The sequence below is a fragment of the Oncorhynchus clarkii genome, unplaced genomic scaffold (assembly GCF_045791955.1).
Source record: "Oncorhynchus clarkii lewisi isolate Uvic-CL-2024 unplaced genomic scaffold, UVic_Ocla_1.0 unplaced_contig_11867_pilon_pilon, whole genome shotgun sequence".
NCBI lineage: Eukaryota > Metazoa > Chordata > Actinopteri > Salmoniformes > Salmonidae > Oncorhynchus > Oncorhynchus clarkii.
The window spans coordinates 1-15355 of record NW_027258568.1 but is presented as its reverse complement, the minus strand read 5'-3'; the positions used below and the strand labels follow the sequence as shown (position 1 = coordinate 15355).

Below are 15355 nucleotides of genomic sequence, written 5' to 3'. Positions count from 1 at the left end.
CAAGGCTTTCGACTCTGTCAATCACCGTATTCTTATCGGCAAACTCAACAGCCTTGGTTTCTCAAATGACTGCCTTGCCTGGTTCACAAATTACTTCTCTGACAGAGTAGGGCCTGTTGTCAGGACCTCTGGCAGTCACTATGGGAGTACCACAGGGTTCAATTCTCGGGCCGACTCTTTTCTCTGTATAAATCAACGATGTCGCTCTTGCTGCGGGTGACTCCCTGATCCACCTGTATGCAGAAGACACCATTCTGTACATATCTGGCCCTTCTTTGGACACTGTGTTAACAAACCTCCAAACGAGCTTTAATGCCATACAACACTCCTTCCGTGGCCCCCAACTGCTCTGAAACGCTAGTAAAACTAAATGTATGCTTTTCAACCGTTCGCTGCCCGCACCCGCCCAACTAGCATTACTACTCTGGACGGTTCTGACTACTCTGTACGGTTCTGACACCTAGGTGTCTGGCTAGACTGCAACAAAGCTTAATTCACTCACGCCGCCTAGTAAAACTGACTATCCTACCGATCCTTGACTTCGGCGATGTCATTTTCAAAATAGCCTCTAACACTCTACGCAGCAAACTGGATGCAGTCTATCACAGTGCCAACTGTTTTGTCACCAAAGCCCCATATACCACCCACCACTGCGACCTGTATGCTCTAATCGGCTGTCCGTCACTACATATTCGTCGCCAGACCCAGTGGCTCCAGGTCATATATAAGTCTTTGCTAGGTTAAGCTCCGCCTTATCTCAGCTCACTGGTCACGGTAACAACACCCACCCGTAGCACACGCTCCAGCAGGTACAGTGTATCTCACTGGTCATCCCCAAAGCCAACACCTACTTTGGCTGCCTTTCCTTCCAGTTCTCTGCTGCCAATGACTGGAATGTATTGCAAAAATAACTGAAGCTGGAGACTTATATTTCCCTCACTAACTTTAAACATCAGCTATCCGAGCAGCTAACCGATCGTTGCAGCCGTGCATAGCCCATCTGTAAAAGCACACCAGTATTGCACACCAGTATTTCTACTTGCACATCATCTGCACATCTATCACTCCAGTGTTCATTTGCTAAATTGTAATTACTTGCTACTATGGCCTATTTATTGCCTTACCTCCTCACGCCATTTGCACACACTGTATATAGACTTTCTTTTTTTTCTATTGTGTTATTGACTGTACGCTTGTTTATTCCATGTGTAACTGTGTTGTTGTTTGTGTTGCACTGCTTTGCTTTATCTTGGCCAGGTTGCAGTTGTAAATGAGAACTTGTTCTCAACTTGCCTACCTGGTTAAATAAAGGTGTTCTCAACTAGCCTACCTGGTTAAATAAAGGTGTTCTCAAATAGCCTACCTGGTTAAATAAAGGTGTTCTCAACTAGCCTACCTGGTTAAATAAAGGTGTTCTCAACTAGCCTACCTGGTTAAATAAAGGTGTTCTCAACTACCCTACCTGGTTAAATAAAGGTGTTCTCAAATAGCCTACCTGGTTAAATAAAGGTGTTCTCAACTAGCCTACCTGGTTAAATAAAGGTGTTCTCAACTAGCCTACCTGGTTAAATAAAGGTGTTCTCAACTACCCTACCTGGTTAAATAAAGGTGTTCTCAACTAGCCTACCTGGTTAAATAAAGGTGTTCTCAACTAGCCTACCTGGTTAAATAAAGGTGTTCTCAACTAGCCTACCTGGTTAAATAAAGGTGTTCTCAACTAGCCTACCTGGTTAAATAAAGGTGTTCTCAAGTAGCCTACCTGGTTAAATAAAGGTGTTCTCAACTAGCCTACCTGGTTAAATAAAGGTGTTCTCAACTACCCTACCTGGTTAAATAAAGGTGTTCTCAACTAGCCTACCTGGTTAAATAAAGGTGTTCTCAACTAGCCTACCTGGTTAAATAAAGGTGTTCTCAACTAGCCTACCTGGTTAAATAAAGGTGTTCTCAACTAGTCTACCTGGTTAAATAAAGGTGTTCTCAACTAGCCTACCTGGTTAAATAAAGGTGTTCTCAACTAGTCTACCTGGTTAAATAAAGGTGTTCTCAACTAGTCTACCTGGTTAAATAAAGGTGTTCTCAACTAGTCTACCTGGTTAAATAAAGGTGTTCTCAACTAGCCTACCTGGTTAAATAAAGGTGTTCTCAACTAGTCTACCTGGTTAAATAAAGGTGTTCTCAACTAGTCTACCTGGTTAAATAAAGGTGTTCTCAACTAGTCTACCTGGTTAAATAAAGGTGTTCTCAACTAGCCTACCTGGTTAAATAAAGGTGTTCTCAACTAGCCTACCTGGTTAAATAAAGGTGTTCTCAACTAGCCTACCTGGTTAAATAAAGGTGTTCTCAACTAGCCTACCTGGTTAAATAAAGGTGTTCTCAACTAGCCTACCTGGTTAAATAAAGGTGAAATAAAAAATAAAATGTATAAATAAATATTTAATAGCTCTAAAACACACCTGTGTGTGGAGACAAAAATGTCCCATCTGACAAGAGAAACCGATACTGACATTCAAAATGGTTCCCACCCACATCCTCCCTGCCTGACACGCAGCCTGCAGAATAGATTGGAATGGGTATGTATGTATGTATGTATGTATGTATGTATGTATGTATGTATGTATGTATGTATGTATGCATGTATGCATGTATGTGTGTGTGTGTGTGAATAGATTGGAGTCTGTCTGTCTGTCTGTCTGTCTGTCTGTCTGTCTGTCTGTCTGTCTGTCTGTCTGTCTGTCTGTCTGTCTGTCTGTCTGTCTGTCTGTCTGTCTGTCTGTCTGTCTGTCCGTCCGTCCGTCCGTCCGTCCGTCTGTCTGTCACTGACCTTAACGTCATAACAATAGGAAAGTCCACCCCAGAGCCAGAAGTTCACGTCACCTAAGTTTATGAAGTCACTGCAGTGTCTAGCTTGTTGGACTACTTTATGGAGCAGAAAAATGCTTGGCACTGCTTTTAGGGGGAATATTTTTAATTCATGGCACAAAAAAAGTACTTTTGTCATTGTTACAAAGTTCAACAAAGGCCCCAATAGATGTTGCAAATTAGTACAAATCTAGGAAGGGTATAAGAGCAACAATGCTTTTAATACTGAAAACTTAAATGAAAGTGAACATCAATTATTTATCTCTATTCCATTAAATATTCAAGTGTGGTGAGACACACATAGACACCATTCCTTAAACATAATGATATAAAACACAGTACATTCCACACACACACACACACACAGCAATCCACTATATAGGCAAATAATATCCATAACAGTGTTCTGAAGTGTATCCAGTCTAGGCCATCAGGCTTCTCTGCCCACAGTGCAGACTAAGAGAGCAGTACACTGATTCACAACATGTTAACAGGAATACCTTACCCATAGAAGAACAATCCACAACAGATACATGAAAGAGACAAATGAAAAGAGAAATGAAAGCCAGACAAATTAAAGTCTTTCAAAAGCACCAAATCTTACATTCATATCCTCTTCATGTAACCCACTTCTACAGTTTGATTCATTGCAGAGCTGGTGCTCAAGCATACTGTCTCAAACAATCAATGTCTTTCAAGAGGACATGTGAGCAGCAGAAAGTCAGAATCCAAGTTCCTCATAGAAAACTAAATTAGGTTGCTATTTTTTAAGTCAAAGTACAAACAATTATCCCACCTTCTATTTTGTGTTTCCGTCACACCTGTTGGACAGTACTTTACTTTATCGCATAAAAACAGTTGGATGGAAACATGACTAATGATGCCAATATGTCTATGGACAACGTACCCAACGACAGTCACCAAAATGTCCTCTCAGAAGTCTGCTGGTCGTATCATCATGGTAGTAGCATGGAGAGAGTAACTAGACCCTTTGAAGTAGTGCCACCTAATCCCATTCAGTTTACCCATGTTCTGACCATGACTGTAGTACATCCCGTTCAGGTTCGATGGTCCACAGGCATCGAACCACCAACCTGAAGGCATAGAGAGAAACGTAGAGAGAAACAGAGAAAATAGATTTTAGGCTTGATGATGTTACACTATCAGAGAACTATCAAAGTCATAACTGTGTGACCTCCCTGTAACCTCTGATTATCTCTGGATAGCTTTGTTGCAACGCCAAGTAGTCAACACTAGAGCAGACTCCAGTACTCCTCTCTTTGGATAGCTTTGCCCCATTCTGACCTCTGACCTTTCATTACAGGTGAGAGCGGAGTATGAGGGCAACTAACAAAACATAAATAGTCTACAAGAATCTCTGTGAGCCCAAAATGTTTGAACCAGCTACTTGGGGGGGGGGGGGTTTGGGAAATGTTGGTCTAGACATTGATAAGAGGATAAAGACATGTATGTTTGTCATGTATTTTCAGATGTACATTCTGGATCTAAATCCTGATGAGATTGTAGCTTCACATTCTTAATAGGAATTTCACTGTCATTTTGATTTATTCTGCTGGCCAGTTCCCTGGACTTCTAAACCAGCCATGGCATGTGTCAATCATTCTGTAAAATGCAGAGGGCTGCCACCTGGCTTCACCAGCTGAGATACCATTCTCTGCTGTGATATGTCAGTAGCAGTGCTGAATACATACTAACTGGCTCTGGCCTGCTCTGTTGTTCTTCTAGACCGGAGATAAAGTGGGTGAGGGGGACCGGGAGGTCAATGGGTTGAAAATGTTTTACCAAAATGACAAAAGCATCACCCAGCATAGTGTGGGTGGGTGGTTGTTGTTGTCTTATAGCTTCTACTTATCCAGTCGTTTCAGTTCTACAGGAGTACATACAGAGTGCATGTTTAGGGGTTAATGTGGACCTCAGACATACCCCCGGTGAGCATGAGAGCACATTTGCAGATGCAGTTGTCGTTGTCCATATCCTTGGTACTGAAGTCTGCTCCGTTGAGGACCAGGCTGCTCTGTCTGCCTGCCGTTCCACTGTGACTCTTCAGGAACAGCCTGACACAGTCGCCAGGGAAACACAGAGGGAAATAAAGCAGAAACACAATGCTAGTGCCCTTTAGCTGCTGGAGAACGCTTTTGTTCTTCTCACTGTGTGCACGGTGGAGGACAGAAATTCACCACCACGCTGTTCTTCTAATCTAAATAATATGTACCTCCCCTTGCAACCTGGTCTCAGAGCATTTCATATTATTCTGTACATAAATCCGAGACACTCCATTTAATAGTATATGTTTAGTTTCGTATGGCTACATGAGACAGATTGTTACTTAAGGCAAAAATGTACCTCCCCTTGTTCTCACTGTGTGAACGTTTGAGGACATAAATTCACCACCACACTGTTCTTTGAAATTATCGTACACTATATTAAAACCCAATCACACCAGTTGCTTTTATAAAGAACATCCTGGTTTATGAGGACATTGTCGGTTTCCTCGTTTGTCTCAAGCCGTTTGTGTACTTCCCTGCGAACTCTTTGCACTCCCTCCTCCTGCATTGTTTGTCCCCATCTACTGTACTGCATGTCAAGCAACTCCAACTGTGGTTTATGAGTCAGACAACTTTCAGGTCTTGCCAGAACCAGGTGATGGATAATTCACGGAAGAGAGAGGCCCTATTCTTAGTCAGTGGTCTTGTATACTGTGTCTATGTTGAATACTGTGTCTATGTTGAATACTGTGTCTATGTTGAATACTGTGTCTATGTTAAACCATCATAGATACAGTACAACAGACTTTGAGAGGGTTGATTAGTTCAACACATCAGGCCTCACAGCAAGAAACAACATTTCTATGATCTTAACGTATTTAACAAACATTGATCAATTAATTCATCTGTTACACGAATATGAATGACACAGATAATGAAATAAATTAATACATATCACAATTGAACTTGACCTGAACACTGGTGTTCATCAATTATAACGTCTCTATTTATCTGTGGTCCCTCTGTGTGGTCATATATCTGACCCATCAAAGTGTCAGACTGATCATTAATGTGGCTTGGCTGCTATGGTGACCAGGTGTTTGGTTCGGGTACAGTGACTCTGTGTCACATTAAGTACTGTAGTTATGGAAGGCAGCCTGGCTCTCTGAAACCCAGTGTGTCTGAAGAGCTGCAAAGTTGCTTAGGAGCCATGAACAGGGCGACCATGTCTATCGGCACCATCTTGTTATCAGATGTGTGTGTATTGTTATGTATTGTTGGATACTACTGAACTGTTGGAGCTAGGAACACCAGCATTTAGTTAGGTATTACTGCACTGTTGGAGCTAGGAACACCAGCATTTAGTTAGGTATTACTGAACTGTTGGAGCTAGGAACACCAGCATTTAGTTAGGTATTACTGCACTGTTGGAGCTAGGAACCACAGCATTTAGTTAGGTATTACTGAACTGTTGGAGCTAGGAACACCAGCATTTAGTTAGGTATTACTGCACTGTTGGAGCTAGGAACCCCAGCATTTAGTTAGGTATTACTGAACTGTTGGAGCTAGGAACACCAGCATTTAGTTAGGTATTACTGCACTGTTGGAGCTAGGAACCCCAGCATTTAGTTAGGTATTACTGAACTGTTGGAGCTAGGAACACCAGCATTTAGTTAGGTATTACTGCACTGTTGGAGCTAGGAACCACAGCATTTAGTTAGGTATTACTGAACTGTTGGAGCTAGGAACACAAGCCTTGTGTACACAACCAGTAACATGTTATTGGATTTGAGCTGTAGGCCCATTAAACGCCACACTCCATAGAATAGCTTTCCTTTAAAGGCTGTGATCGTCCTCTATAAACCATGTTTAAAATAATGGTCATTATTTACATTCATTCCCAATAACGGATTACACAGTATATACTGACTGCTATGTACTGTAAATGACTTTTCAATTTCCACTGATGGACTCTGTTTACTCTCCCTCTCAATACTACTCAATAGTTACTCTAATAGCTCTTTGTACATCCTTCCATCCTTCCTTGTCTTTAACTGGTTAGTAAAAATGTGAGCCAGGTCAACAACAAAAAATGGTACAAGTGTGTTCGTTTGTGTGATCACACGTCCGTATGTGGGTGAACTAAATCAGATTGAGACAAAGCTTGCTGGTTATCATTCTAGGAAATATAATAATTCCCTTTTACGATCTTACATTTGATTTAGTTAGTAATGGCATTGTGAAATGAGGCAGAGCCTCTCTTTCCCTAAGAAGCTGTGTGACAATAGTTTGTTTTGGACCATCTCCATGACAAGTATTACAGAATGGCAATGACATACGAATCTAGAGACCAAAATTGATTCCATTCCAGAACTCAAAAAGATTATCCAGTATGTTTTTGAAGAGACAATAAATGAAAAAGTAAGAATTATGATCTGCTGAAGTTCTAGAAGCCTCAATCAGAAGGTTATGGGCAATAAAGTCAACAAACTGAAAAATGCATACATTAATTGATTACAAATCATGATCAGAGTCACCAGTGCCTCACCATCGTTACTGTGATGGAAATACAACACCAAGCACATCATTGTCAGTGATAGAACCAAGTCCAATAATTTATTCCCACTTCATTAAAAATATACTGCAGGTCCTGAAGCAAGTAAAGGCAACCACAGTTGAGTAGTTGAGTGACTATTTAAGTAGGAATGTGGGCGTATTTAGTGGGGAATGTCCTATGATCCTAAAAACTGTACTGTAGGTATGATACAATATGTATGCGCTGAGATGTGACAACTTAATTTCCTCCACTTAGGGTACATACAGATGTAGGATCTTAATTTGAGCCAGTTTTCTAGAGCAGGAAAATAATCCTGCAGCAACAGGAAATGTGAATTACGTGGATTATAATTAATGGACATTTATGTCGGGGATGAAACATTTTTCTTTAGGGCAAATCAAGTCTGAGTTTTCAAAGTGGAAATTACAAACTTTAGAAGCTTTTTTAAAACTCAAATATACCACAAGTTAGCATTTCCTTCTATGCAGGACAATTCTCAGCAACAAAAGAGTGATCAAATTAAGATCCTACATCTGTAGCTGATATCAGCACTCCTACTGTGAGACTCTTTAAGAATACGGCCCAGAACACATTGCTGGTATCCCACCTGTAATTCTGCTTCTCGCTGCCGATGTAGAAACGGTCATAGTGGGAGAAGGCCTGCTGTCCGTCCCAGTCGGTCACTTCCACCCTCAGGTTGTAGGGCCTTTGGCTGGTCAGCAGGAACACGAACTCATTCCCCAGCCAGTGTTCTCCAAACAGACTCCCAAAGCCCTGCAACAACACAGGAGCACTTGTCTTCTGTTTCTGTAGTGTAAGGCAGCTTGATGTACAAGTACACCCCTTGGACAGGACACTAGTCTGTCGCAGGTCCTTGTCCCAGCAACACATGGAGCTATAGAAAAATAATGAATGTTATATCGGGTTCTTCTACAGGGACAAGATCACAAACCCTATATGGTTCTAGGTAGAATTAAGACTGTTAGAGCGATGTTCTACTCAGTGACTCTTTGTTCTCTTTTTTTAAAGGAATTCTGTTCTGTGTTTTCCTCTCTTTTAAAAAATAATAATAACTATGTTCTGTGTTTTACTCTTTTTTGACAGTAGTGAATTGAGGGAGACAGACAGATGAGTAGATAAAGATATATTTATTTAACTAGGCAAGTCAGTTAAGAACAAACTCTTATTTATAATGATGGCCTAGGAACAGTGGGTTAACTGCCTTGTTCAGGGGCAGAACGACAGATTTCTACCTTGTCAGCTCGGGGATTTGATCCACCAACCTTTCAGTTACTGACCCCCCGCTCTAACCACTAGGCTACCTGCCGCCCCTATAGAGAGAGAGACATAGCTAGCGAGACATAGATAAAGAGGTATATAGATAGAGAGGTATAGAGATATATAGATGGAGAGAGAGATATAGCCTCCAGTATTTATGCTGCAATAGTTTGTGTCGGGGGGCTAGAATCAGTTTGTTATATCTGGAGTATTTCTCCTGTCTTATCCGGTGTCCTGTGTAAGAATGCTCCCTCTAACTCTCTTTCTCTCTTCTCTCGGAGGACCTGAGCCCTAGGACCATGCCTCAGGACTACCTGGCCTGATGACTCCTTGCTGTTCCCAGTCCACCTGCTGTCCCCCAGTCTATCTGCTGCTGCTCCAGTTTCAACTGTTCTGCCTGCGGCTATGGAACCCTGACTTGTTCACTGGACGTGCTGCCTTGTCCTGGACCTGCTGTTTTGGACTCTCTTTCTCTACTGCACCTGCTGTCTCTAACTCTGAATGATCGGCTATGAAAAGCCAACTGACATTTACTCCTGAGGTGCTGACCTGTTGCACCCTCTACAGCCACTGTGATTATTATTTGACCCTGCTGGTCATCTATGAACGTTTGAACATCTTGTCCATGTACTGTTATAATCTCCACCCGGCACAGCCAGAAGTGGACTGGCCACCCTTCAGAGCCTAGTTCCTCTCTAGGTTTCTTCCTAGGTTGCTGCGTTTCTAGGGAGTTTTTCCAAGCCCCCGTGCTTCTACATCTGCATTGCTTGCTGTTTGGGGTTTTAGGCTGTGTAGCACTTTGTGACATCGGCTGATGTAAAAAGGGCTTTATAAATACATTTGATTGATTGATAAAGAGATAGAGATTTAGATATAGAGAGATATAGACAGAGAGAGAAAGATATATAGATAGGTTGGATTCTGCAGCACCAGTACTAGACCAGACCTTGGAATTAATCTTTCTTTACCAGAGACATTTTACAATATATCAACATTTGAATGGTGATCTAAGTACACCATGTTTAGACTCAACTTAAACAGTTTCCTCTCTCCTGTCATTTTCTCTCAGAAGTGTTCAATCAGAGACCATTAGCGTCATTATGAAACACTCCCAACACAGGGGTCAACGAGCGAACACATACCCGTTGTATGCCAGCGTCTTTGCCAGGCTACACTCCACACTTCCTTAGCCCCTGACTGGAGGACAGTCCTCTCTCGCTCAGCCCAGAGGCAGAGGCCTTTTTAGCCACAGGGCTCTTTCAAGGCCTAATGGGGCTGGCAGTGACAACACAGTGGATTCGTCCTAAATAGCCCATATTCATTTTAAAGTACAATACTTTTGACCAGGGCCCATAGGACACCCTATTTCCCCATAGGGCTCTGGTCAAAAGTAGTGCACTATATAGGGAATAGGGTGCCACTTGGGATGCACAAAGTCTGTTTTGTGATATGCGTTTGTACTTGCTCCTTTTTCTGTTGTAGTTTGACATATACATTCATATGTTGTGCAATGTAGAGATTCCTATTTTCCCAAAAATCTACAAAGTTTCAATACCGGGAATAATCCCTATTTATCCCGAGAGTCCTGGGAAATACTGCAAAAATCAGAAGTGTCCTTTTAAAACCAAGATGGTCACTATGCCAGGGTTCTCCCCAAATAAGAGGGGTGCTGCGCCACTATGGAAATATTTCAGAGCAAATTAAATGTAAGTTTAGTCATGATAGTTACTCTATCTTTGATCGCCAGCGCATTTCAGAAGTAGCCCCACAGAGCGCCCTCCGAGTATAGCGTTGTTTCTTTGTAACGGCAGTCAAACAAAAGTCAAATGACCAAAGTTGCTAAACTTGCTAGATAACCTCCTTCAACCTCCTTCAACGAATGGCAGAATATCTCCCATATTTGGCTAAATCAAGTTGATGATTATACCGATAGCAGATCAGCTCATGAATAACAGGGAGAGGAAGTGGAAATAGTTTAAATATCAAGGTATCTTAACGAGGACTGTTTCAAAAATACCCATATCAACTCTCATATCGTTTGTTGATCAAACATTCTCTATGAGACAGCACAGAGAAGGGGGGAAAGAGGTATTTTGACATGCATAGGCGAGAGGCGTGCTTTGATAATGCATCCTATGGATTACAGAATAAAATGAGCTGTAGCAGTGAGACAGGAGTCAGGATTTTGGGTTTCATTAGGATTGGATAGGGAAATAGCCTAGGTTCTAGGATGAGAATATAGAATTTTCCCTCAAGCCTTATTAACGGACTTCATGCCTGTGACAGAGATGCTTATGCAGTGAATTGTACATAGGCCTATCAAATTTGTGACTGTCTGAAGATTCACAATGACAGCTTAAAGAGGCACATGCTCTCTAAAAGGCTACACTGTAAGGTTTCCTGTGGGGTTTATTAACTGTATTCGGGTCATGTGTGCAGTCCAGAGCGACCGGCAGTGTCAATTATGCGTGCGCTTTGAATTTATAGCGACTTTGTGTCAAATATGCTAGACTAAAGGCTTCAATGTGACAACCTGTTTGGATAATGTCCAATAAATGTTTTTGTTAATCTTTTGCTGAGGGATTTCATTAGTGCAGACATTGGGGAATTTTATTGTAATTTCCCGGGTCTTGTCATGTATTTTGGGGGGTAAACGTGAAGAGTGTTCCCGGTAATGTCCCGGGATCCCGATTACCCATGTTAATCCCTGGTGCTACAGTGAGGGAAAAAAGTATTTGATCCCCTGCTGATTTGCCCACTGACAAAGAAATTATCAGTCTATCATTTTAATGGTAGGTTTATTTGAACAGTGGGAGACAGAATAACAACAAAATAATCCAGAAAAACGCATGTCAAAAATGTTATACATTTATTTGCATTTTAATGAGGTAAATAAGTATTTGACCCCCTCTCAATCAGAAAGATTTCTGGCTCCCATGTGTCTTTTATACAGGTAACGAGCTGAGATTAGGAGCACACTCTTAAAGGGAGTGCTCCTAATCTCAGTTTGTTACCTGTATAAAAGACATCTGTCCACAGAAGCAATCAATCAATCAGATTCCAAACTCTCCACCATGGCAAAGACCAAAGAGCTCTCCAAGGATGTCAGGGACAAGATTGTAGACCTACACAAGGCTGGAATGGGCTACAAGACCGTCGCCAAGCAGCTTGGTGAGAAGGTGACAACAGTTGGTGTGATTATTCGCAAATGGAAGAAACACAAAAGAAATGTCAATCTCCCTCGGCCTGGGGCTCCATGCAAGATCTCACCACGTGGAGTTGCAATGATCATGAGAACAGTGAGGAATCAGCCCAGAACTACACGGGAGGATCTTGTCAATGATCTCAAGGCAGCTGGGACCATAGTCACCAAGAAAACAATTGATAACACACTACGCCGTGAAGGACTGAAATCCTGCAGTGCCCGCAAGGTCCCCCTCCTCAAGAAAGCACATATACATGCCTGTCTGAAGTTTGCCAATGAACATCTGAATAATTCAGAGGACAACTGGGTGAAAGTGTTGTGGTCAGATGAGACCATAATGGAGCTCTTTGGCATCAACTCAACTCACCGTGTTTGGAGGAGGAGGAATGCTGCCAATGACCCCAAGAACACCATCCCCACCGTCAAACATGGAGGTGGAAACATTATGCTTTGGGGGTGTTTTTCTGCTAAGGGGACAGGACAACTTCACCGCATCAAAGGGACGATGCACGGGACCATGTACCGTCAAATCTTGGGTGAGAACCTCCATCCCTCAGCCAGGGCATTGAAAATGGGTAGTGGATGGGTATTCCAGCATGACAATGACCCAAAACACACAGCCAAGGCAACAAAGGAGTGGCACAAGAAGAAGCACATTAAGGTCCTGGAGTGGCCTAGCTAGTCTATAGACCTTAAGCCCATAGAAAATTTGTGGAGGGAAAATCTGTGAAGGTTCGAGTTGCCAAACGTCAGCCTCGAAACCTTAATGACTTCGAGAAGATCTGCAAAGAGAAGTGGGACAAAATCTCTCCTGAGATTTGTGCAAACCTGGTAGCCAACTACAAGAAACGTCTGACCTCTGTGATTGCCAACAAGGGTTTTGCCACCAAGTACTAAGTCATGTTTTGCAGAGGGGTCAAATACTTATTTCCCTCATTAAAATGCAAATCAATGTATAACTGTTTATAATTTAGAACTGTCTCTCACTGTTCAAATAAACCTACCATTAAAATTATAGACTGATCATTTCTTTGTCAGTGGGCAAATGTACAAAATCAGCAGGGGATCAAATACTTTTTTCCCTCACTGTATGTATTCACCAACATCAGAAGAATGCTGTGAGGATATCCCACCCTGTCCTCCTCACCATCTTGTACTCCTTCCACGTCCTCTGGAAGTCCATGGTTCCATCTTTTCTCCTCTGAATGACGGACCATCCTCCCCCTGCTGCCTCCATGTTACAGTAAACCTACAGAGAGAGAGACAGAAAGACCGTGACATGAGTAGCTTACACACTACTGTCACACATGCAGTGCATATCATGACAATAAAGACTGTTTCCTGTAAAAGGAGTGACTCCTGTAGATGAGGCTCCCTGGTCCTTAGTTTTGTGTACCATGGTCAGAGGCCACAATGACGGAATGTGTCCTAAGCCCAGGGACGTAGCTTAGTGTAACCATGGACACTGACAGCAGCACAGCTGATAATGGACAGGAACACACTGTTGCCAGTCAGCCATCTGCGGCTTGGCAGGACACTACTGAGGAGGAGGACATCTGCTGTGTAGCTATGCTGAAGAGGCCAGCCAAGAGTATTTCCAGCTCCAGGATATCACCCAGCCAGCCAGCCAATACCTGACATATTCCTGGGATATTGCTGTTGAATCTTTTGGGAAGTGGCTTTAGAGTACCGTACAATAACTGCTGCCACTTGCACGTAAACTAAAGTAGGTTACAGTCAAAAAGTGCAGCCATTTAATTGTTCATGTCTGTTTTTGCTGTTTCCATCCAGAGGTAAAGCCAGGCCTGCATATATCATCTAATATATGCCTCTATATTACACATTCTGCTAATAGAATTGACATCTCTTTTCCCCCTCTAATATTTATTGAAGATAATATATCAAGTTTTCCGTACCTTTTTGGTCTGCTGTGTGTTGATGTGAATAGTATATAATCCACTGTTGTTGAAGCCAGCTTGAAAGATTTCTGAGCAGTCCCGATACTTTCTCTCCTCATGAGATGAATCTCTCTGCTTAAAGGCAAGGTTGCTGTTTGCCACCACTGTTTAAATAGATCATGAAACAAGAGCAAACACATTATCAGCTAGGCTCCAATTTGAATGCATCCAAAATCCTTTGTAAGGTCCTATTAGAACAGGTTCTTATGTAATCAACAGCCCAGACTGGGTCAGGTCCTATTAGAACAGGTTCTTATGTAATCAACAGCCCAGACTGGGTCAGGTCCTATTAGAACAGGTTATTATGTAATCAACAGCCCAGACTGGGTCAGGTCCTATTAGAACAGGTTCTTATGTAATCAACAGCCCAGACTGGGTCAGTTCCTATTAGAACAGGTTCTTACGTAATCAACAGCCCAGACTGGGTCCGTTCCTATTAGAACAGGTTCTTATGTAATCAACAGCCCAGACTGGGTCAGTTCCTATTAGAACAGGTTCTTACGTAATCAACAGCCCAGACTGGGTCAGTTCCTATTAGAACAGGTTCTTATGTAATCAACAGCCCAGACTGGGTCAGTTCCTATTAGAACAGGTTCTTATGTTCTGGAATGCATCTTCTTATGATCTTAGAACATGTGGACATTGAAATGAAGGCCAGTCCGTTCCACGTTTCAACCTATTTTCAACATCCATGGACGTCAGCCGGTGCTCACTGGGTTAGTCCAGCCTTCTTAGTCCAGTTATAGGCTTTATCTGTGCCCAGAGAATATCTTGTCTGAACCTGTGAACATTTGACACAATATATCCTCCAGTACCTCTGTTGTATTTTACCCTACCTAGAGTTTTTAAAGCCAACTCGTTCTTCCTGCAAATAATTACTATCTATGCTATGATATTCATACCCCAGAGTATTTAATTTATACTTTCTGTAACAGGAAACATTGGCCCCAGTATCCATCCAGTACCTCCAGACCCTCTGTCCTTAGAGCAGAGTTTCAGCAGACTGTTGACGGTCTCAGTGAGCTGCTGTTGTTGGCTAAGCAGGATACTGTTGTTGCCAGTGGCCTGGTCCAGATGGGTCTGCAGCTCTGTGATCACACTGCTCTGTCTGGCTACCAGCTGCTGCAGGCTGGATCTCTCCTCCTGGAAGGTGACCAGCTCCTCATGGTGCCCAGACTCCAGCTCCTGCATCTTCTGCTCTAAGAGCCTGATCAATACAAGTGATTTGAAAATCTGTTGATCAGTCGATCAGTCAGTCAGCCAATAAATCAATACAGAACTTTTCATGGGAAGAAAATCATTCATGTTGATTTGACCTGTTCTTGTCGTGCAGCTTGCTGATCTCTGTAGATTGGTGGAGGAGCTGGGTCTCCAGTTTGTTGATGGACAGAGAGTTCTCCAGGAGCTGAATCTCCAGCCTGGAGGTCTGATTCAACACCTGTCCATCAGGAAGCTGTTACTATCATTCATATTCACCCAGTCAAGTGTATAG

At 42.4% G+C, this 15355-nt stretch overlaps 1 protein-coding gene across 1 annotated transcript; it reads right to left on the bottom strand.

The window, feature by feature from the left end:
* Window positions 1-3792: 3792 nt before the first annotated feature.
* LOC139397357 (angiopoietin-1-like) lies at window positions 3793-15258 on the bottom strand. Its single transcript, XM_071144115.1, has 7 exons — window positions 15180-15258; window positions 14829-15070; window positions 13822-13967; window positions 13053-13154; window positions 8030-8196; window positions 4804-4934; window positions 3793-3953 (listed from the first exon to the last, which is right to left on the bottom strand). The coding sequence occupies exons 2-7, from the start codon at window positions 15052-15054 to the stop codon at window positions 3793-3795; spliced, it is 933 nt and encodes a 310-aa protein (XP_071000216.1). The 5' UTR covers window positions 15055-15070; window positions 15180-15258.
* Window positions 15259-15355: the final 97 nt, after the last annotated feature.

What these genes read in the sequence shown, in the direction of transcription:
- LOC139397357 (XM_071144115.1), bottom strand. Translation starts at nt 15,054, where the DNA reads ATGCAGGAGCTGGAGTCTGGGCACCATGAGGAGCTGGTCACCTTCCAG. An exon ending in TAAGGACAGAGGGTCTGGAG is followed by an intron (nt 13,968 to 14,828) that starts GTACTGGATGGA and finishes CTATTTAAACAG; the next exon opens with TGGTGGCAAACAGCAACCTT. An exon ending in CGTGGAAGGAGTACAAGATG is followed by an intron (nt 8,197 to 13,052) that starts GTGAGGAGGACA and finishes GTGTTGTTGCAG; the next exon opens with GGCTTTGGGAGTCTGTTTGG.